The sequence below is a fragment of the Nothobranchius furzeri genome, chromosome 5, assembly GCF_043380555.1.
Source record: "Nothobranchius furzeri strain GRZ-AD chromosome 5, NfurGRZ-RIMD1, whole genome shotgun sequence".
In the NCBI taxonomy this organism is placed as follows: Eukaryota; Metazoa; Chordata; class Actinopteri; order Cyprinodontiformes; family Nothobranchiidae; genus Nothobranchius; species Nothobranchius furzeri.
The window spans coordinates 12,758,068-12,781,085 of NC_091745.1; the positions used below are offsets into that span (position 1 = coordinate 12,758,068).

General features: G+C 39.9%; 3 protein-coding genes across 3 annotated transcripts in view; all 3 read left to right on the forward strand.

Moving 5' to 3' along the window:
• The window catches only part of LOC139069967 (uncharacterized), a 474,557-nt gene that overhangs the window by 159,700 nt on the left and 291,839 nt on the right, over positions 1–23,018 (forward strand). The gene's annotated exons all lie outside the window — the stretch shown is intronic.
• On the forward strand, positions 410–6,840 carry LOC139070166 (uncharacterized). Its single transcript, XM_070551891.1, has 3 exons — positions 410–1,278; positions 1,465–6,748; positions 6,823–6,840. The coding sequence occupies exons 2-3, from the start codon at positions 2,288–2,290 to the stop codon at positions 6,838–6,840; spliced, it is 4,479 nt and encodes a 1,492-aa protein (XP_070407992.1). The 5' UTR covers positions 410–1,278; positions 1,465–2,287.
• On the forward strand, positions 6,721–8,993 carry LOC129160029 (uncharacterized). The gene is made up of 2 exons (XM_070551448.1): positions 6,721–8,710; positions 8,897–8,993. Exon 1 carries the CDS (start codon positions 6,845–6,847, stop codon positions 8,306–8,308), a length of 1,464 nt encoding a protein of 487 aa, XP_070407549.1. The 5' UTR covers positions 6,721–6,844; the 3' UTR covers positions 8,309–8,710; positions 8,897–8,993.

A 23,018-nucleotide genomic window follows, 5' to 3' on the forward strand; every position in this document is an offset into this window, starting at 1 on the left:
AAATTGTATTGGTTTCTTTGTCTACATCTACCACATCTCATCTTTATAGTCCAATCTTTGAAGTCTTCAATTTCAAATAAATAAAAATGTGGTCTCATAGAAAACAAAGTTTTGGCTGGATTTAGCTGGAGTTTGACATATATTTGTATTTTAGCTGCAAACTGGGACAAGACTCTCTCCAATTCAGACAACCAGAGTGAAGTTAATGACTCAACCTTCCATCCTGCTGGGCCACCAGAGTCACCAATCAATACTAATCCTGCAGGATCAAATGGTAAACATTGATCTTTGAAAGTAATAAATGCTTGTGTATGTATTTGGCTTATGTTAGATAATTTCTCATTTGCTGTTTTCAGACATCTTCCAGTGTGATGCACAGAATCCTGCGCAGACATCAGAATGGTGTTCTGTTCCAGTAGGACCTGGTGGTGTGCTTCTCATTTTGTAAAGGCTCTTTAAATTTAATTGAATTTTGCAGTCAGTCACTTGCAGATTCTGAATGCCATGAATGTTAAAGGTTGAGAGATATAAGCAACTGACTCAGACTTATTTAATTGACTTCCCACCAGACATTTCCCAGTCAAGAGCAGAGGGTCCTGTGATATTCTTCTGGTGTTTTTTCCACACACAAACATATTTTAACCTGATATTTGTGGCTTTGCAAAATAAATTGAATGCTAAAATTTCTCAAATGCTGTGTGTGGTTGTATTTTGTCAATGTACAGTAAAAATTGATGTACAATTGCATTGATGTTTTTCAACATGGTGTTGGGGTAAACTGTATCTACCATACAAAACTGGGAATAGTATGCAAGTATGTTGGACTGTTCGTGGCCCCTCTATAAAAATTGTGGCCCCTTGATGGCCCCACCCTCAGAAAAATCCTAGATCCGCCACTGCTAACTTGCTTTAGTAAATCCTTACTGTAGCTGCCGTCAAAGGCAACTCTAGCATTTAAGTTCATTTTATTGGATTTAATGTTGAAACAATTAGTAGTTCAAAGATTGAGAAATAATATTTCAATAGTAATTCATATTCTGTTCATTAGATTTATATGTTTAAATGTGTATTTGTGTTAACTGTGCAATTAGATGGGAACCTTTTCTATAGTTCCATCCATTGTTGCTAAGGGGGCATTTTTCTTGGCACACTCAGCAAGCAATTAAGAGACGAGCCACGAGGTTGTACGTCTGCAGTAAGTTAAATAAAGAGTGCCTTTTTTGGACTACCTCACGGTGTACGGATTAAAGTTTATTCCCTTTGAGTGAGGCCAATGAGGTAAATGTTTTCTTTTGTTTATTATCGTTGTATATGTAAATTATGTAGATTTGCGTGATATTCTAGTGCAGTTACCGCAGTGTTAAGTGTAACGTGTATTTTATTGATCTATTTGTTGACATGTTCGTCATATAATGCTTAAGGACTTTATTAAGAATATTCATTTAAGTTTGTATTTCTTTTTAGTTCTGACGGCATTGTATCGGCTGTGGTTGGACATCATTACATGTTAAGACATGTCGAAGAATCCTCCTGTCCGAAATAAATGTCAGTAAAAACCAAAGAACAAGTTGAGCTTTATTAAGACTCGAGGGGAGTAACAGTCAGAACTCAGCCTGCTTCGTGCTGGAGGAGAGAGAAGGAGAAAGAAGTCTGCCGCAGCAGAGCCGAGCTGACAGCTGAGCGAGCGGAGCCGAGTGGGAGCGAAGCTGAGCCGACAGCGCGCTGGGTCACGTGGTTAAGATCGCGTCTCGCTCTCAAGCATCAAAGACACCCAAACACACACACACACACACAGACATCCCATAAAGCAACCAGAGTCCAGTGGTGCAGCTTGTTAAGCTAGAAATAAGTAACACGTTTATACAAGTTAAATGTGGAGAGAAGATTTCTTTAGCTCATCTTAAAGGGACTCTGTCAAGCAGTGAAAGGGGAAGTGTGGTGGTTGAGAGTAAAAGTTTAACTTCATGTTATTAGTCGTTTATGTTAAGTAACTGCAATTAAGGCACGTTTAAGTTGATTATAAGGGTTTTGCTTATTTTTAAGACTGCATTAGATATTTAAAGGTCACATTATAGTATTTTGTTTGACTTTGAAGGTTATTTTCTGTTAAACTACAAGTGAAGAACAATTTATTATTTGGTTTAAGTGATGGTGACATATATTTAAGCAGACTCTTTAAAGTAAAGCAATTTAAAGTTCTTAGGTGCTTCATAAGGTGACCATTCACGTGTTTAAGTGGACCTAGGTGACTTGTGAATTCAGTATTATACCTTTGACTGCCTGTGACATGGAGCAAGAAGGCTGTAACACTGAAGCTGTGGAGCAGCAAGAAGCTTTTGAAGAGCAAGAAAGTTTGCAAGAACCATGCACAAGTAAAGCTACTAAAGAAGGAAGTTTGAGGAAAAGTCAAAGAGTTAAGAGGTTCACTGAAAAGGGCCAAGCACTACATGATGAAAAGGTGAACAAGCTTCAAGCTTGCTTTAAAGTCCGTTATGAAAGGTGGAAAGTTGTTGCAAAACAAGGCAAAAAGGCACTTGAGGAACCTGTTAGTGCAAAACTTAAAGAGCTTATTGACCTAGTCGAATATGCCTCAGCAGAAGTGAAACAAGTTTATGATGAGCTGCGCAGTCATGAAACTCCTGATGCAGACACTCGCCGCAGAGTGGATACCTGTGACGCGGTTTCGCAGAAGATCATAAGGCTAACTCAAGAAAAATTAGCAGCAGAAGAAGACGAAGAACTTTCTGAGATATTAGTTCACTGGAGTGATAAAGGATCATCATTTAATTCTGCGACCTCTCAAAGATCCAAGAGTTCAAATAGCAGGCAATCAAGAAGCTCAAGTAAGTTGTCTGTAAAGAGGCAAGAAGCAGCTGCAGAGCTTGCGGCTACTGAAGCAACTCTGAAGATTATGGAGGAAATGGAAAGTGAAAGAAAGGCACTTGAAGTCCTTGAAGCAGAGAATGCTGAGAAACAGAAGGCCTTGGAGCAAAAGCGAAGAGAGCTTGAAAGGCTAGAAACAGTAAAGAAAATGAATGCTGCTAAAGCACGTCTGAAAGTGTACAATGAGGAAGGAAACTCAGATGAAGAAATATCAGACATTCTGCACGAAAGGAGTAAACGGAGAAATGTTACATCCGAACCGAATAATCAGTTTGCACATTTGCAACTTAATGCAAATGCAGAGCCGTTTGATATGCCACAAGCCAACTCAAGGGCACAAACAAGAGAAAGCAAACATGAAGATAGTACCACAACATTGGCCCAAGCTCTAGCTGAGTCCATTCACATAAGTCGCCTGCCAGTACCAGAACCTACAGTCTTCAACGGAGATCCTCTCAAGTACAATGATTGGAAATTGTCGTTTCAAATGCTGATAGACAGAAAGAACATCCCAGTGAATGAAAAGATTTACTATCTTCGCAAGTATGTTGGAGGACCGGCGCGAAAGGCTGTTGAGAGTTATTTTCTGTTGGGAACAGAGCGTGCTTATTACTCAGCATGGAATATTTTGGAGGAAAGATACGGAAGTTCATTTGTAATCACCAAAGCTTTCAGAGATAAGTTGACATCATGGCCAAGGATTGGTAACAAGGATAGCATTGAACTTCGAGAATTTTCAGATTTCCTCAGAGGATGTGAAGCGGCCATGCTTCAGGTTAAAGGTCTTGAAGTTTTGAACGACTGCCATGAGAATCAGAGAATGCTAAGCAAGCTACCTGATTGGTTGTCAGCAAGATGGAATCGAAAGGTCATTGAAATTGAAGAGCAAGATGGTTCTTTTCCAACATTTAGCCACTTTGTTGACTTCATTGCGAGAGAGGCCAAGATTGCGTGCAATCCAGTAACATCGCTTCATGCACTCAAAGCAGGTGACTCAGAGAAAATGAAATCATCCAAGACAAGAAGTGTTGGAGTAAAGGTGCTAGTGAGTGCTGCAGAAGAGACGTCCAACACAAAAAAATGTGTGTTTTGTGAAAACTCAAATCATAGCATTCACACATGTAGGAAGTTTATGGACAAGGTCTTGAGTGAAAGAGTCAAATTTGTGCAAACCAGGGGACTGTGCTTTGGATGTCTAGGCTTTGGACACCAATCCAAGAAATGTGAAAAGAGAAAGATGTGTGACACATGTAAAGGGAAACACCCGACATGTTTGCATGAAGAACGAGACAAATCCTCAAGGAAAAGGAAAGAGGAAGAAAGTGACAAGGAACCACAAATGAAAGAGAGTAGAGAAACCAAACCCAAGGAAGCACCAAGTGAAGCAATATCAAACCGTGTGATTCAAAGTGACAGAAGTAATCTCACATCTACAATCATTCCAGTTTGGTTATCCACAATAAGCAATCCTGAACATGAGATTCTTCTCTATGCTCTTCTTGACAGCCAAAGTGACACGACATTCGTCTTGGAAGAAAAGGCAGATGCTCTAGATGCAGAGAAGACATGTGTGCAGTTAAAGCTCTCAACAATGTCTTCTAAAGATACTTTAGTACCAAGTCAAAGGTTGTTTGGATTACAGGTCAGAGGTTTCTATTCTTCAAGGAGAATTCCTCTTCCTGTGACATACACAAGAGAGTTTATTCCTGCGAATTTGAGTCATATTCCCACACAAAGGACAGCAAGAGCGTGGCCACACTTACAGCACCTGGCTGAAGAAATCGCTCCACTGATTGAATGTGAAGTAGGCCTGCTCATTGGTTACAATTGCTCACAAGTGTTGGTACCCAGAGAAGTTGTGGCAGGAGAAGATAATGAACCTTTTGCCCAAAGAACAGACCTTGGCTGGACAATAGTAGGAGGAACTAATCCATGTGTTGACTATGGGGATGCCATAGGATGTAGCCACAAAATCATTGTCAAGGAAGTGACACCTAATCAGTCAGCTAAGCAGTTGGTCAAAGAAGTGCGATACATCTGTCGCACACAAGTCAAAGAGGTGGTCACATCCGCAGATGTAATTAAGGTGCTCGAGTCCGATTTCAATGAAAGAAAGGTGGAAGACTCACACTTCTCTCAAGAAGATTTGAGGTTCATCTCCATATTGGAAGAAGGAGTGAAGATGAAATCAGATGGACACTGTGAGTTACCTTTGCCATTTAAGCAAGACAGACCAAGTCTGGCAAACAACCGGAGTTGTGCTGAACACAGACTCAAATATTTGAAAAGAAGATTTGAGAAGGACAAGCAATACCACAAAGACTACACAGAGTTCATGAGAGAGACTATAGAGCGTGGTGATGCTGAAAGAGTTCCCTCTGTAGACCTGGACAAAAGCCCTGCCTGGTACATTCCACACCATGGGGTGTATCATCCACAAAAGCCTGGCAAGATAAGAGTGGTGTTTGATTGTTCAGCAAAGTACGAAGGAGCTTCCTTGAACGACTACCTGCTTACAGGGCCAGAGTTAACCAACTCTCTGGTGGGGGTCCTGTGTCGATTTCGGAAAGGTCCAGTTGCAGTGATGTGCGACATTGAGCGCATGTTCCATCAATTCAGAGTCAGAGAAGAAGATCAAGATTACTTTCGCTTCTTGTGGTGGGACAATGGAGACTTCAACTCTACTCCATCTGTCTATCGCATGCGCGTACACCTGTTTGGAGCTGCTTCTTCCCCTGCCTGTGCAAACTTTGGTCTCAAGTATATTGCTGCACAAGGTCAAGGCAAGTTCAGTGAAGCTACCATAAGGTTCATTGAGAGAAATTTTTATGTGGACGATGGTCTTATCAGTTTCCACTCAGAAGATGAGGCAATTCATTTGGTGAAGGAAGCAAAGGAACTTTGCAGCACAGGAGGCTTGCGACTTCATAAGTTCGTTTCAAACAGTAAGCAAGTACTTCATTCGCTGCCGGAAGAAGATTGTGCAGATACAGTGAGAAAAGACTTGTCACTGGGCGAGCAACAAATTGAAAGAGCCCTAGGTGTCAAATGGTGCATTGACTCGGATCATTTCCAGTTTCGAGTAGTTGTGAATGAGCAGCCACTTTCCAGAAGAGGAGTGTTGTCCACAGTAGCCTCCATTTACGATCCACTTGGCTTTGTGGCACCTTTTGTTCTACTTGGGAAGCAGATACTACAGCAGATGTGTCGTGAGAAAGCAGATTGGGACGAACCACTCGCAAGCGATCTGAAGTCACGGTGGGAGTGCTGGTTGTTGGATCTAAAAAATCTAGCAGATGTCAAGATTGACAGATGTTACCTGCCCAGAGATTTTCAAACAGTTCAGAAGTACGAGCTTCACCATTTCTCAGACGCAAGTGTTTCAGGGTATGGTGTTTGTACGTACCTGAGAGCTGTCAGTGAAGCTGGACAAGTCCACTGCTCTCTTGTCTTTGCCAAGTCCAGAGTAGCACCCACGAAGGTTACTACGGTTCCAAGATTAGAGCTGTCTGCAGCAGTTGTAGCAGTGCGGATTAGGGACATGCTCAAAGCAGAGTTGGAGCTCGAAGATGCTCAAGAATCCTTCTGGACAGATTCTCAAGTTGTCTTGGGATATATCAACAATGATGCAAGACGTTTCCATGTTTTCGTTGCAAATCGCATTCAGCGTATTAAGGAAAGCACTCAACCGATGCAATGGAAGTTTGTGGCATCAGATCTCAATCCAGCTGACCATGCGTCGCGCGGACTGAAGGCCAAAGACCTCATTGCCTCCAACTGGTTCAGCGGTCCAAGTTTTCTTTGGCAAGAGAAACTTCCCCTCGAAGAAGTCAAGGTGGGTAAACTTGATGCAGAGGATCCAGAAGTACGCAAAGCTGGTGTACTCCATACAACTACGGAAACAGATTCTTTGGCAGAACGTTTTCGGAAATTCTCCAGTTGGTCAAGGTTGGTTAAAGCTATGGCAAGACTTCTCAGATTTGTGAAAGAGTTAAAGGGCTTGGAAAGGAGAAGCAATAAAGCCACTAACCTTGAAGAAAGGAAAGAGGCCGAGCTTAAAATCATATCCATTGTACAAGGATCAGTCTTTTGCAAGGAAATCAAAGCACTTCAAATGCAAAAGGATCTACCCAAGGACAGAACAAATGGACTCTATCGACTCGATCCCTTCCTGGATGAGAAGGATGTTCTTAGAGTTGGAGGTAGATTAGAGCGTTCTACTTTGGAGCCACACGTCAAGCACCCAGTCATCTTACCAAAGACTTGCCATATCGCAAAGTTACTGATTGATCACTATCATCAGCGGGTGAAACATCAAGGACGGGGAATGACGATGAATGAGCTGAGATCAAATGGAATATGGATACTAGGATGCAGTCAAGCAGTATCATCCTTTATCCACAACTGTATTAAGTGCAGGAAATTCAGACGTCGAACAGAAGAACAAAAGATGGCAAACCTACCAAGTGAGAGAATGGAGACAACTCCTCCCTTCACGTATTGTGGGATGGATTGTTTCGGCCCGTACTACATTAAAGAAGGAAGAAAAGAACTGAAGCGTTACGGGCTTCTGTTTACCTGTCTATGCTCTCGTGCAGTGCACATAGAGCTACTCGATGACATGTCAACCGACGCTTTTCTAAACTCACTGCGTTCTTTCATCGCTTTGCGTGGGAATGTACGTCAGTTGCAGTCCGATCATGGCACCAATTTTGTTGGAGCCAGACGTGAGTTTCTGGAAGCAGTAAAGGAAATGGATCAGGAAAGTCTGAAACAGCTAGGCTGCGAGTTTGTGATGAATCCTCCCTCTGCCAGTCATATGGGTGGAGCCTGGGAAAGGCAAATTCGTACGATCCGAAGTGTATTGACAACCATTCTGGATCAGTCATCCAGATCATTGGACAGTTCATCACTAAGAACCTATCTTTATGAAGTGATGGCGATAGTTAACAGCAGACCTATTACTCCACATCTACTCAACGATCCTACTGGACCTCAGCCACTTACACCTAATCTTCTGTTGACCATGAAGTCGTCAGTAATACTGCCACCACCAGGAGACTTTGTAAAGGAAGATTTGTATCTTCGCAAAAGATGGCGTAGAGTCCAGTACTTGGCCAATGAGTTTTGGCACAGATGGAAGAAAGAGTACTTATTGAGCCTACAACAAAGACAAAAGTGGCACAAAACAAACAGAAATGCGAAGGTCAATGACATAGTGATCGTACAAGATGACCAAGCATCGAGAAACGACTGGAAGTTGGCCAAAGTTGTTGCCATACACCCGAGTGAAGATGGATGTATACGCAAAGTACAACTGTTAATGAGTGACTCATTGCTAGATGATCATGGAAAGAGACTGAGTAAACCAGTTCTACTTGACAGACCTATACACAAAACTGTGACATTGTTAGAAGCAGATTAGTGTACATTTCATAAGTTCATGGGTAAAATCACAAGTGATTGGTGGGAGTGTAGCTGCCGTCAAAGGCAACTCTAGCATTTAAGTTCATTTTATTGGATTTAATGTTGAAACAATTAGTAGTTCAAAGATTGAGAAATAATATTTCAATAGTAATTCATATTCTGTTCATTAGATTTATATGTTTAAATGTGTATTTGTGTTAACTGTGCAATTAGATGGGAACCTTTTCTATAGTTCCATCCATTGTTGCTAAGGGGGCATTTTTCTTGGCACACTCAGCAAGCAATTAAGAGACGAGCCACGAGGTTGTACGTCTGCAGTAAGTTAAATAAAGAGTGCCTTTTTTGGACTACCTCACGGTGTACGGATTAAAGTTTATTCCCTTTGAGTGAGGCCAATGAGGTAAATGTTTTCTTTTGTTTATTATCGTTGTATATGTAAATTATGTAGATTTGCGTGATATTCTAGTGCAGTTACCGCAGTGTTAAGTGTAACGTGTATTTTATTGATCTATTTGTTGACATGTTCGTCATATAATGCTTAAGGACTTTATTAAGAATATTCATTTAAGTTTGTATTTCTTTTTAGTTCTGACGGCATTGTATCGGCTGTGGTTGGACATCATTACATGTTAAGACATGTCGAAGAATCCTCCTGTCCGAAATAAATGTCAGTAAAAACCAAAGAACAAGTTGAGCTTTATTAAGACTCGAGGGGAGTAACACTTACTTTGGTTAAATAAATCAGTTGTTGAACCCCCACTCCTCTGTTTGGTCTCCTTTCTTATTACAGCCCACCACTTCCAGTCTGGATTGTAACAATCTGCAGACAGATTTCTGAGTATCTCCTCCTTTGGTATACAGATCCTCACTGAGCCAAGTACTGTGAACAAATAGTTTCTCCATGATATTATCCAGCAAGGTCCCGTTTTTGTCAAAACAAGGGTGAGGTAATGAAAAAATAGAAATATTTCATTAAATTAACATTTAAATTATTTATATGCATCATTAAAAAAAACATGTTTTGAAATATATAAAGTTCACCAAACTTGACTCAGTCCATTCAACAATTCTAAATGGACAATTATGTAACTCATCAATTAATTATTTGAAAGGATAATTTGTCAATTAAATGCTGAAAAAAATAAACAATACATTAATGAGGCAAGAACTTTTTAAACTTGAACAGACCTACACCCACAAGTCTATTTTTACCTGGAGTCTCCTCTCAAGAGTGGCTGAAGTAATATTACAACTTTGACAGAATAATAATTCTCTCTCTCTCTCTGGAAGCCCCACTTTAAGGGCCTTTGCAGTGTATTAGTGAGTCATATATTGTACAACCACAGTCATAAAGTTTTCAATCAGTAGTTTTATTTCAGTATGTATTTTTCCAGTATCACAAAAAATATAATTTTATATGGTTAAAATCATCTAGCTTATGTGCACTTTTTAAAACACTGCCCAGCAAACATTCGGACGTTTAATGACAGTTGAACAATCACAACTGTAAAATAATATCACAGGAATTAGGAAAAAATAACACAACATCTACTCTATTCGCCTTGCCCGGACTCAAACCTGGATCCCCCAGGGGGAGAGTCACCCGCTCTCCCAGCTGACCTATGACAACAACTACTGAATACCAGATTTTTTTATATAGATAGCTAGAGGGTAAAGTGCGGGGTAAACTAACCAATCAGAGGACAGAGAAGATCTGCCACAGGCCATGCCTCCAGAGTGCCAAAACCCCTTCACAGCCGAGCGAGCAGAGTCAGAAACCGAGCACGCAGAGAGGCTGCCGAGCGCGCATAGAGGCTGCCGCGCGTGCACGGTTTCCTCTGCCGTGTGCTCGTTGGCAACGCGCGTACGCAGGTTTGTCACTTGTGCACGTCCTTGTGCGCTCACAGACACAGTTTGCTCCCTCTCAGTGCACAAATGACCTCTCGCCATGTATATTTTCACTCGCGAGTCCCGTTCACATGCGCGATGTGGACCCAATCCGCGTGCACGGGTTGTGGCACAGCTCTGACGCCATACAGGACACCAAATGCAAAGTTCTGAGCAGCACATTTACCCAGAGGCTCTCAGATTGAGCAAACTTGAAAGAATACATGTAATAGCCGCTTAGAGACGGAGCAACATGTTGTTAGCAGAGTGGCTAATCGCTAGCATAGCAGTTTAGCCAGTTATATCGATATAAAGATATAAAGTCAACTTATATCTTGTTTTAAAAGTATACTGATATTTTAAAAATATCGATATATCACCCAGCCCTAGTCCAGATTAATATTTTGTTCAGCTTTTTGGGTCTAAATCTTGGGATCAACTTCAGTTCTGATTGAAATTTTCAAATATTGAATATTTGTCTAAATTTTAACCCTTTATGTGCCAGTTTGATTATGTGATGCTCATTTTTCATGAAAAAGGCAGACAAAAGAGGAGATATTTTACATAAAACATATTTTGAGTGACTGAAATAACTTTTTTAAATCAGCCTTGGATATGTCAAGAGTCTGGCAACATATCACATTTCATGCTTTTTTAGTTTTTGTGTAGCAGCAGATTTAAAATTTACCACCCTCTTGTGCCTGTTAGGGACAAAAACGTCCCATTGACTTCTATGCAAACCACAGTTTTTGATCCTGTATTATCTGCATCAAATATTCATGCTTTCTGTGATGTAATGGTTTCATTTTGGACTAAAGTAGTAAAAAATTATGATTTTTACTGTTCACCACCAAATTCAGTCATTTCTCCATATGTTGACCAGGCGAGAAAGCTTACAAATTTCTATAGATCTTCTGCTGTTTTTATTGAAGTCAGAAGCTCAGCATGTAAAAACACAGTTTCACTCTCCTACTGAACATCAAAGGGTAGAAAACAAAAACAATATGTTTATGCACCTGGCTGGAGCTCAGGTACATCCAAACTCTTTGTAGTTCAGTTTGTTTATGAAAGTGCAGAAGTGTGAATGCATGCATGTGACAGTGATTTCTTGGAGCTCCTCGGTCATCTCCAAAATGACACGTTTTCCCTGGCCGACCACTGCAGCCTCACCAGCAGCTTTCCCTGTGTAAACCTGACACTTCCAGGCATAGGAAGTGGCAACATCAGCAGAGACCCAGAGTTTCAATCCGTACTTTGCTGGTTTACTTGGCATATATTGGCGAAAATTGCACCTGCAAAGGGACAAGTATGGAGCTAGGATTGGGACAATATTCATTGTAACTTGTACCAAGTTTTGTTACTTGGAACATGTTTCATGACACGTAACTTTGGATTCGTAACTTGTAACTTTAGTTTCTAACTTGTAATTCTCAATTTGTACTTGTATTTCTTGTTTTGTAACAAGAAATTTTCATTTTGTACATGTATTTTTTATTTTGTAAAATCAAACCTTTATTTTGTACAGTTAATACTCATTTTGTAACATCAAACATTCATTCAGAAACATGAAACTTTCAGTTTTTACCTAGCAGACTTCCAAAATTAAAAAAAATCAATGTACAAGTTTGAAATCAAAACTCTCAAAACACACATTTCATTCTACAGGTACGAACCTCAAATCTACAGTGTTACGAATCTTTTTGTCTCAATTCTAGCGTCAGTGGGAGGAACTTGGGTGGAACCAATGACAGCACGAGTCTTAGCTACCAAATCACGTTTCTCGAATTCCTGTCCAATCATTGGGAGAGGAGGGCAGGGTTCTGTCAGAGCTGTAGAGAGTTACGACACTTCAATCGACTCCTAGGGAAAGAATGGAATGCGGGAGTCACGTGGTTCATGTAGCTTCGAATAGTTCCAAACAGCCCCTGCTGCTGCATTGATCGTAGTTCATTTTCGGTGTTTCTGAAGGATTTTCTCCGGTAAGTTGATGAAATGTCATCATTTTGTTGCATTGTGAAGCGTTAGCTAACCGCTTTGTACCAAGATAAGCCAACGATGATATTTTATGTTGCCAGTTTTAGCTAGATAACCTTTAATGAGCTAACTGTGTGCAGCTTGTTGATTGTGAGCAGGAGGACGAGCTGTAGACGGGTTTATTTCAGTTTGTTTGATTCTACGTTTTAAAAATATTCCCCACAGTTTGAAATAGGTTACAAACTTTTTACATTATTAGTTGTATTTGGGATTTTTTGTACAATACGTTGCTGGTTGCTGTATCAACACGAACATGCATCAGAAATGGAAGCACAAATGGAGAGACCAATAATAAAGAAAATGTGATTGTGAAGACAAGTAATTATTTAATATTTTTCAGTTAATAACACTGACTGCAGCGAACTGCTGAAGCATGAGACAAACAGGATTACGAACGTAAGAAGATATGTTGTTCTGTTTTGTGGACTCAAGTAATAAGAATAGAATTACAATAGTTCAAGAACAGTAGTCGAACAATAACTTTAAAAAATTAGACATTTTCCATAAAACTGCTCATTTCCACTTGCTTTATAATATTAGCATTTGCAATTTTGTTATTAAGGAATGACAAGAAATAAGAATTTATAACACAACTATCAATAAATAAATGTCAAAGAGTAACCAAAATAAAAATGTTATGTAACCATTAAAGGTTAAACTGTGTTGTGTGTCCATCTTCATGTTTTCATAGTGGCTGAGCGAAGAGCTGACCAGGAACAACGGCGGTGGCAAACCCCAGTTGGGTCTGTGATGGAGTGATGCACGCCTGGAGTGATTGCCTTCTCATCCACAGTAAGCACACACTCTCTTTCCATCTGTCAGATTTATAACCTTCAAACTGAGCATGTCACACACCTCTCCTAACACACCTGGTTCCAGCTTAATGGGCTGCATTTGTCTTTGCAGGGTTCTAACATCAGGCAGAGGGATACTCGTGTCCTGAAGAAACCTGTAGCCTGTTGAACCCACTGAAAAACAGAGTTGTACGGCCTTTTTCATTGTCTGTTTACTCCATTAAATGCCTCTTGTGTTTTTCATGCCTTTTTGACTTTCTATTTCCTCCCTTAGGTTTTCCAGCTGGGTTCCCTGGTTGCGTAGCCTGTTCCTTTCTCCTCCTGGCCCTGACGCCGGCTCCTCATGGCTTCCTGGGATGTCCCCCTCTCCTGATACCATCTCATGTCCCCTCTCACTTTCTCTCATTTCATTTGCCTCACTGCTGCTGCTGCTGCTTTCCTCTTTCTCTGAAATTATAATGGCACTGTTAGAATAAAGAATAATTTTAAAATAAAATAAATACAAATGTCTAATATTTCTAAAGATTTGTACCACAGTTTACTTGAATACAATATGTGTGGTCACTGGTCAGTGGATCAACATGCAGTGGTTCTGCTGTACTTCTCACTGTGGGATCCTTCCTCCTCCTTGGTTCATGGTGATGAACAAACAGGGTTGGAACAGCATCAGCCCTGAGTCTAACCTTGTCTTGCCTAAGCTTAGTAAACTGTCCCTCCTCAAAATGTGCCTGTAGAGTGGTGTATTAGTTTATTTCCTGTCACATTTAACAGTTTAATTGCAGGCTTGTGCAGTTGAGAGCAAAACATGTAGAGCCTTGATAGAAAACATTTGAGAGTGCACATTAAACTCAGTGCACACAGCTTTTTGTTGTGATCTCTGGTCATGGTGAGGTTGCTCCTGCTAACTTGAGCCAACCATTTTCTTCTCTCTGCATCTTTGAGTAAGCCATAATTCTGATTCCTCCCTCAGACTGATTGCTATATGCAGCACAGCCAACCATGTAAGATAATCAACCTATAAAGGGATTATTAAAATACTATTTTTGTACATATAGAAATATTGAACTGAACCAAAAATGTAGAGATGTAAAATTACATTTTAAAATTTTACCCAACCCTAAAACTAGTAATTTCAAATTTTAACCCACTGACACATTTTATTTTAATAATAATCAAAATAAAGTTATTCAAAAGAGTTTCATTTTATTGATTCAGCTTGTTTGTGCATATGTAATGACTAAACATAATGTTGGTAAAATGCTTTATTAAAATGCTATTATACATGTTGTACAAGTTTGGTGTTCATTTTTTCACAAATAACACTTTTTTATCTTCTGTGTTTGACCATACAGTTTGATTGAAAATTTATTTTTAATTAGTTGCTATAGAAGCCATATAAACTGGGTTATAGATGCATGAACTGTCTTCACATAAAATATAAAGTAATGATTGTAAAATGTATTCTACTGAACATAATATATCATCATTCAAAGCATAAACAGCTACATATTTTCTTCATGGTAACCTGGAGCAGAATTCTAGCTTTCAATAAACACTTTAAAATGGATATTACAGCTCGAGTTTAGGGCTTCGTGTAGGACTTAAAGTTATTAAATATGCTTATATTAGAGCAGTGTGTTGCATTACTACATCAAATTTATTGCTATAATATATTATAGTAATGTATGTGGTCTAAATGTGTTCTACAGTGTGTTAGGACTGTCGTGTTCCTGTAATGTAGAACAGTCACGAGTGTGTCTTCCTACAAATGCTCGGAAAAATATAAATACCCTTACCAAAAATAAGTACACTGAAGTATACTTGAAGTATACTAAAAATGAATACAGTATACTTCCAAGTTTACTTTCAATGTACTTTATATTATATTTGGAACTTTTTATTTTTGAATTAGAACAACAACATTTACATGGAGATGCATTTGAGTTTCTTCTTCCCTTCTCCAGGGCAGTGTTTCCCTGAACAAAGTTTGAATTTCCTTGTGGCCATAAGATCTATCCAACTTAACCAAGTCACCAATCAGTACATATAGTTCTGACAAGCTTTCTCTGTATTCATCTTATCTGCTCTCTACTACATTCTACATTTTACTTTGATCTAGCTAAATAACTCACCCAAAAGACAAAAATACATAAAAAAAAAAAATTAATAATAATAATTTTCACATGAGAGTACTATCTTTCTAACATTTGTTTTATTGGTTCCCACATTTTTTCAAATTTCCCTAGTCCCAGTCATAGTCTTGCATTAAATTGTTCCATTTTGTAGACCTGTCTAACTCTGTCTCTCCACTGTGCCACCCTTGGGGGTTCTGTGTCCAGCCATAAAACTGTAATACACTTCTTGGCAGTCATAAGCAGAATTCTGATTACGTATGTCTCCATTATGTGTGTATGATTTTTGGTACAGCATTCCCAGTACAAACCATTTTAACTTAAATTGTAATTTCACCTTCAAGGTTCTTTCAATTTCTCCCTAACACCTTCCCAGAAGGGTATGAATTTAGGGCAGTCCAAAAGTATATGTGAAAAGTCTCCCACTAGCCTGCATTTTCTCCAACATAAATTTGAAACATTACTATTTAGACATGATAAGTGGAGTTTTAAAGCATGCATCTTCACCTTCCATTCAAATTCCCTCCAAGACGGACTATTAGTTTGTTTATGGCCTGCTTCAAGTGTTTCCTCCCATCCCTCATCTGTTATCATTATGTTCACTTCCAGTTCCCATTTTTCTTTAATATCTATATTCTCAACAATCAAATCCTGTTGTAAAGCTTTATATATTTTGAAATCAGTCCTTTTTGACATGTCCTTTCTGTTTAACATAATCACTTCCTCCATATTAAGTTCATCCTTGCTTGAAACTTTGCCTTATTTTGAAATAACTACTCTGTCTGTCTGTCCTAAATAACATATTAAGCATGAAATTACGAATTATTGTGAAATTACACGCACAGGAAGTGCTTTTATTTTGTAGCCTTTGCTCAGTCAGCTCTCGAAGCTTCTCAGCAGACCAAGAAGAAGAGCGAGGGTCGGAGGTGCATTAACCATCGGAGGTCGCGCTTCTGTTCTGCATCTGCACTTGACAGTCACTGGTTCTGCACCACTGAGCTAAATGTAAGTAGCCGCCATAAAAGTTGCTTAAATGTTTTAAATGTTTTTAAGACGGACATGGTGAGTAATGTTGTTCACGTAGCAAGCTAATATGCTAAGTCATTGCATGAGTTAGCTGTGTTATTAACTTTGTGTGCGACTAAAGTCCGTTTATTAAATGAAATGAGCAGCGCTATCTCATTATTAAAGGTTAGCATTACTTTAGATACTTTTTTATTAGACTTCTAGAGACTTATTCCCTCCATTTTTGTCCCCTCCATCGTAATTTTTTAAACGTGACGTTCTGAGAAAAAAATAAAAGCGGGAGCTCAGCGCCACCAAGTCAAACTTAAACGTCCACTTATTAAAAGTAAATGAGCAGTGATCTCTTGTACAGCGATGAAAAAATCAGTCTGTGTTGTAAACTATTTCCCCGTAGCACCCGTGCGATAGCTTTGCATGTAGCCTGCTTTTTTTAACCATAGAAGAGGATTGTGACCGCAAGAGATGAAGCGGTGCTGTATCTCGATGCTATATTCCCTCCTTCCCTCCATTTTTGTCCCCTCCATAGTTTTTTTAAATAGTGCTCAGTTGCACATATCTTGAACCGCAGAACGCTGTTTCTATTAATTTCACAGTATTTTAGTGTTGTAATTTTGTCCTTACTGTACACTGTTACTCCAGATTCTTAAATGTTATGTTTTTAGCTTTGTGTGGATAAGTCAAATTACACTTGAATCTCCTCACACACACACACACACACACACACACACACACACACACACACACACACACACACACACACACACACACACACACACACACAATTTAGATTATTAATGATTTAGCTTCATATATAGTGGAGGACTGCCTAAATTTTGCAGACTAACACAGATCTACCTTGTGATTCACAATGTTTGCTTTCTCTACTGATTATGCTTCCTGGTGTAGATGTGTAAATGTAGAGCATCTGCGTTCCTATGAGCTGTCAGCCACACCGGGAAGCCTGTCTATGAATGTGCGGTCAGACTTCAATGATCCAACCCCACTCTCTGCACACAAGATTGATGGCATGCTGCTGTTGACCCCCAAGAGGTTCATACAAGTGAGACCACTGGTGAGTAATTCTCACAATCTGCATTTTTGATGGCACATCCTAAATAACATGACTACATATGTATGTATGTATGTATGTATACAGATTTGTCTTTTAAAACTGGTGAATATACAATTTACAGGTAATGCCTTTATGCTATGAGTATTAGAGCCACTGATGGAAAAAAAATATAGAATTCTGAGAAAATAAGTCATAAATCTGAGTTTAATCTCAGAGTTCTGACTGGTACCTAAAACAAAAAAAAAAGGGAAATTGGGGAAGATTATGGGGGGGGGGATCAGAATTCTGACTTAAATCTTAAAATTCAGGCATTTTTTTTGTTTGTTTGTTTTGATTTTTTTTAACAAAAAAAATTCCTAAATAGTTTTTTGTTTGTTTGGTTTTAGGTTCATGAAAAAAGTCAGAGTTCTGACTTTAATCCCAGAATTTTGAAATTATCTGACTTTTTTTCTCAATTCTTTTCTTTTTCTTCAGTGACTCTAATACTCTTAGGCAATAAGGCAGTATTAGAGCCACTGAAGGAAACAATTGAATACTGAGATAAATGTCAGAATTCTGACTTTATTTATTTTATTTATTTTCAGAATTTTTTCTTCTTCAGTGGCCCTAATACCCCTCCGTATTATGTAATGTTAAACAATTCAAATTAACTTTTGAATTCAGCAGTTTATCATTGGATTTAGATGCAGATGTCACTGTCTTGGAAAATTGGTCAGAGCAGTTTGGCATTGAGTTTGATTAGTAAACTTGACAGTATTTACACTCTTAATCTTCTTAGGAATTACATGATGTCCACACATGGCGTACCACTGTTCTCCATGCCCTTCCTGTCTATCTACGTGAGGAAACCTCTGGGTTTTTGAGGACATGTGTGGTAAGTCCCAGTATTGTAAATTTGAACAAATCATTCTATTTATTTATGCATAAAGACAACACAAGGACAACACACATGAACATTTTGGAAAATGTGCCATTGTTTCAACTACAAACCTTTGGCAAGATGTTTAAGCCTGCCACACACGAGAGCAATCAGCTGAGCAAACGGCCTCGAATGACTGTTTGCTCAGCAGATTGCTCGCCATGTGCGCCTGATTTTCACTGAGTTTTCTGCCTCACGAGACGCTGAGGTGAATATCTGACCAGTTAGATATTTTCCGCCTCACAGGGGTAAAAACTCGCTGTGTGTGTGTGCATTACTGAGCTGCTGGCTGAGCTGAAATATTCTAGTGGAATTTCCTTTTCTCTTTTCTGCTGTCTTTTCTTGGACCCATCTGCTTTATGATCCTGAATTCTCAATTCCAATTTGTCGCAAGCTGCGACATTGAAAGTGCCTTCAGATGGCCACGGATTGCATAGGGCAGCACTACGGGATAGACACTGTGGGACAGGCGCTTGTTTGCCCGGCTGCAGGTGGAACAAAGACAAAGGGGAGGAGCACGTGTGCCAACATGTGAACTTTAATCAATGACTGGGGTCACACTGGACTTACAAACAGATGCTCAAAGAGACTTTTTCCCCTAGGGTCCACCCAGTGAAGGAGTGCTTGCTGCAGTTAGGTAATGGAAAAAGCTTTTTGGCAACAATCAGTTGATTTGGTGAAATGTTAGAATTGTGAAACATTTACTAAACTACTGCAGAACATAGTTAACTGAGAAAGTTAGCCTTTAAAAAAAATAGGATTAGTAACCTGGTCCAACTCACCATTGGATGCAGTAGCAGTTTTAGGCACGGGCAGACAGGGCAGTTGCCCGGGGCGGCATTTTTTCATGACACAAAAGGGGCGCACAGGCGCTGAGTAAAAAAAAATAAATAAAAGAAACCTGCGCCGCACCGAGGTTTTCTATTATCTGTCATATGACAGTGTCTGGATTGGAAACAGCAAGTTGGCGCCCCCTGCAGCTGCAGGCGCTCCGTGCACCGTGTGTGTATGAAGAAGAGGAAGGGGAGGGGTGCGGCGGGGGAATTCACCTCTGGGTGGGTCCAAATGAAATGAGCGGGTAGGGGCTGAATCAACTGTATTAACATGGCTAAAGTCAATCACATATTGATGTTCTTCCATTTAACGCACATTTCATTGATAATATCATAAACACAGGCCTATCATTCTTTCAGTTGTTTCTGAATTGTGTGAAATGGCCGAATAAAAAAAGGAAAAACAAAACGATTTTGTGGTCACCCCCCCCATCAAGGTCAAATTGTTTAGTCCTGACTAATGGAAACGTATTGAGTCAAGAGCCAAACAGAAGAGATGAACATAAAAAGGCTAAAACCACCAGGTGCCCGATTCAGGAAAAAAAAGAGGAGAAAGATAAAGGTATGTTCGCTCTCATGATGCATGTTTTCAATTTTTTTAACCAGTTAACTGGGATTTTAACGGTTAAATTCGGTCAACTAATTGCTAACAGAGCTAATAGGGCTGAAATATTGAAACGAATATTCAAATTGTTCGAAAAAATTCCTTGAATCGTTTTTTACTGATTCAAACTTGTTAAATGCTCGCTGCACCCTGTGGCCTGCCTGAACAACAACAAACACATGATCATGTTCACATAATAACAAATAAAACAACTCTACAAGCAGAAGAAAACTTCCCAGTCACCACTAACTATCCTGTTTATTTATTGCAGATGGCTGCACTGATTATTTTTTACCTGATTTGTTCTGTAAAAGTTGGCATTTTTGTTAGTCTACAGTTTTTTATGTCAGTTTAAATTACAATTTCAGAGGCCATTCTAAAATATTATGGATCATGATAAAGATCTTTTGGAGATCTACCCCAACTTTTGGACTGCTCTGCCGGTCACTGTGGCTCAAGCTGAGAGGAGCTTTTCAAAACTTGATCAAGTCATACCTGAGGTCACCTATGTTTCAGGGGTGGCTCACTAACCTGGCTCTGATTAGTATCAATCACTCAGTAGGGGAGCAGATTTCATATGATGACATTATTGATGACTTTGCATCAAGGTTAGGTTTTAATTTTAGTTTGTGTTTTCTGTTCTAAGTGCAATGCTGTAGTGATTATCTTTAGTTTGTTATGTGTGAAATATTTTTGCTATTTAGAATATTTATTATATATTATGTGCATATATTCTTAATATTTAGTTAGTTTAGTTGTTTTTGTATATTTGATTCTATATATTTTGATACAGTATATGTTTATTGCTTTACATTCTGACAACTTCATAGTAATTAATGTAAATATGTGCAACTTAGAAAAATGAATGTTCAATAGTCGTTCTAATAAAACATGCCTGTTTGTAGAAAACATGTGTGTTCGTGCAGGTGGGGTGGTGTGGTGGTGGTGGTGGGGGCGGTTGGGGGGGGGGGGGGCGCTCAAAGGGGGCCTCGCCCGGGGAGTAATTCCATGTAGAACCGCCACTGATTGGATGGCAATATAATCTTTATTGTAAGTATGATTCGAGATTTGGAAAACCGCAAGTGTCAAGTTTCTCTATGTTTGTTCTATAGCCTATCCTAGCTTTTTATCATAGCTTATATGATTAACAAAATTTAAATGAAATTGTGGTAAAGTAGATAACTCATTGCACAACAACTTCTCGGTATTCATCAGGTTTCTTAGTTGACTGAATGACTTTTCTTATTTCTGCAAATCGTAGGATACTCAGCTACAGCGGACATGCAGTAAAGCCTTATTTTCTTTTAAAAAAAAAAGCGATTCATCAGCATTATCGCTTATTTTCAATGGTTAAGGAAACAGTGTCTATTTATAAGTCTAGGAGAACGCTTTAGGCTTCAACAGTTTTTTCTCCTTAACCACCAGTTTTGAAGTACGTTTGAGAGTACATCATCAATAAATTGAATAAAAACAACAATTAAATTAATAATTAGGCATTTAGCTGACTAAATGATTCATGGTACATCTCATCCGAGACAACAGTGTTGTTTTAGCTCCTTTGAGTTTCCCAACAGATCTAGCCAAACCTGATCCTATATTTTTCTATCAGCTGTAAGTTCTAACGTAGAAAATAATGTTACAAAATATTGAATAATTGTTCCTCTCATTCGATAATAATTATGTTCACATTTTCTCATCTTGTGAAATCTTTAACATAACATTTTTAATTGGCCTTTTGCGGGAATGGCGTTGCGAGAACATTTGGATTTGGCTACAGCCGAAGTTGGCTAAACTGAAATTTTGGTTTGACTTAAATTAGGTGTCACTGAAGGTAAACGAAGCTATATTCATGCTGCATGGGAATTGGAGTGTAGGAGCTAAAAGCAGTGTTCTGTGTACGTGCGAACTGACATCCTGTTTATCAGCCCAGCTGCTGCGTACGTGCAGCCTGACAGCGCCAGCAGCAGAGTATAACTGCTGTAGGAGGGATGAGAAAGGGACGACAATTGGCTAAAGGAAAAAGTCGTTAAGTTTATCATCACAGGATGGCATGATAAATAAATAAATAAAATAAATAAAATAAAAGAGAAAAAGGAAAATTAATTAAATGAAACGTAATAGTAATAAAACGTTAAATTGATCTAAATCTGTCATGGAATCACTAACACTGGGAAAAGGAGTAGGTAAAAAGAGGATAGGGGAGTATTTCTTAGCACAATTCACGTTATTGATTTAGCAATGCAGCTTAATTTCAGATAGATGGAGAAGTAGCACAGAAACACACTTCTAAGTGAGGAAATAAGGGAAAACTGCTGATGACCAATGCCATATACAAACAAACTGTCAGAACCCAAGCCCCCAGACCGGCCTCTCCCAGCTAACCGGCCTCCATCTTGGACCACATCTCCCAGCATGCTCCTCGCGGGAACTCCCAGCATTCTTCCAGTCACACCCAAGCCTATATATGGAAGACGCTGCACCGGCTCTTCACTCAGTCATCGTTTCATTGAAACCCCTGATCAGAGTTCTCTACCGAATAATCCAGACATCAAACATCCTTACCAAGCTCAACTCCCGTACCCAGTCGACCATCGTGACAGGATGACTGAGTCAGTACATCCAGCGGAGTTCGAGCGCATGAAAAGAAAGACGGAGCAAATGGAAGATGAACTCATTCAGCTCCACGCCCTGATCGATCGGCTCCACACCAAACAAAACTCCCAGACCGATCTCATCCTACAATTATCCACAGCCCTCCATGCTCTCCAGCAGCAAGTCCTCGCTCCACCAAGAGGGGCCGCACTTTAGACTCCCAGAGAGGTGGAACGGAGAGACGGGGAGCACAGACGGTCTGCTCGCCACACTTGACATGCAGTTTGAGTGCCAGCCAGGACGCTTTCCCACTGCGCGCTCTCGGGTGGCGCATCTCACCTCCCTGCTCTCCAGACGCGCGGCTGAGTGGGCCGCTGCGCTTTATAATTCCAAATCACCGGCTTGCAATGACTATGCTGCTTTTGTGTCCGCCCTCGGAAAGACTTTTGTTCCACCCAGCAGCGAAGTGGGAGCAGAAACACAACTCCTAAAGCTCTGCCAGCGGGAGCGCACGGTGTGCGCTTATGCGTCGGAGTTCCGCACCATCTCCGCCAAGCTGCAGTGGGATGACTCTGCCCTCCGAGCCGTCTTCTTGGAGGGACTGGCGACCTACATCCGTGATGAGATGGCGGGAAAGGAACTGCCCCAGACCCTGGATGAAGTGGTCGATTTGGCGCTGCGCATGGATCAGCGGGTTCTGGTTCGGCCCAAGTCCTTCACTCGCCCATCCAGGGTGCCTGGACCTCTTCCTCGTTCCCCCACACCTGCTCCCGGACCCGCTTCTGCTGATGAGCCCATGCAATTAGGCCACCTTC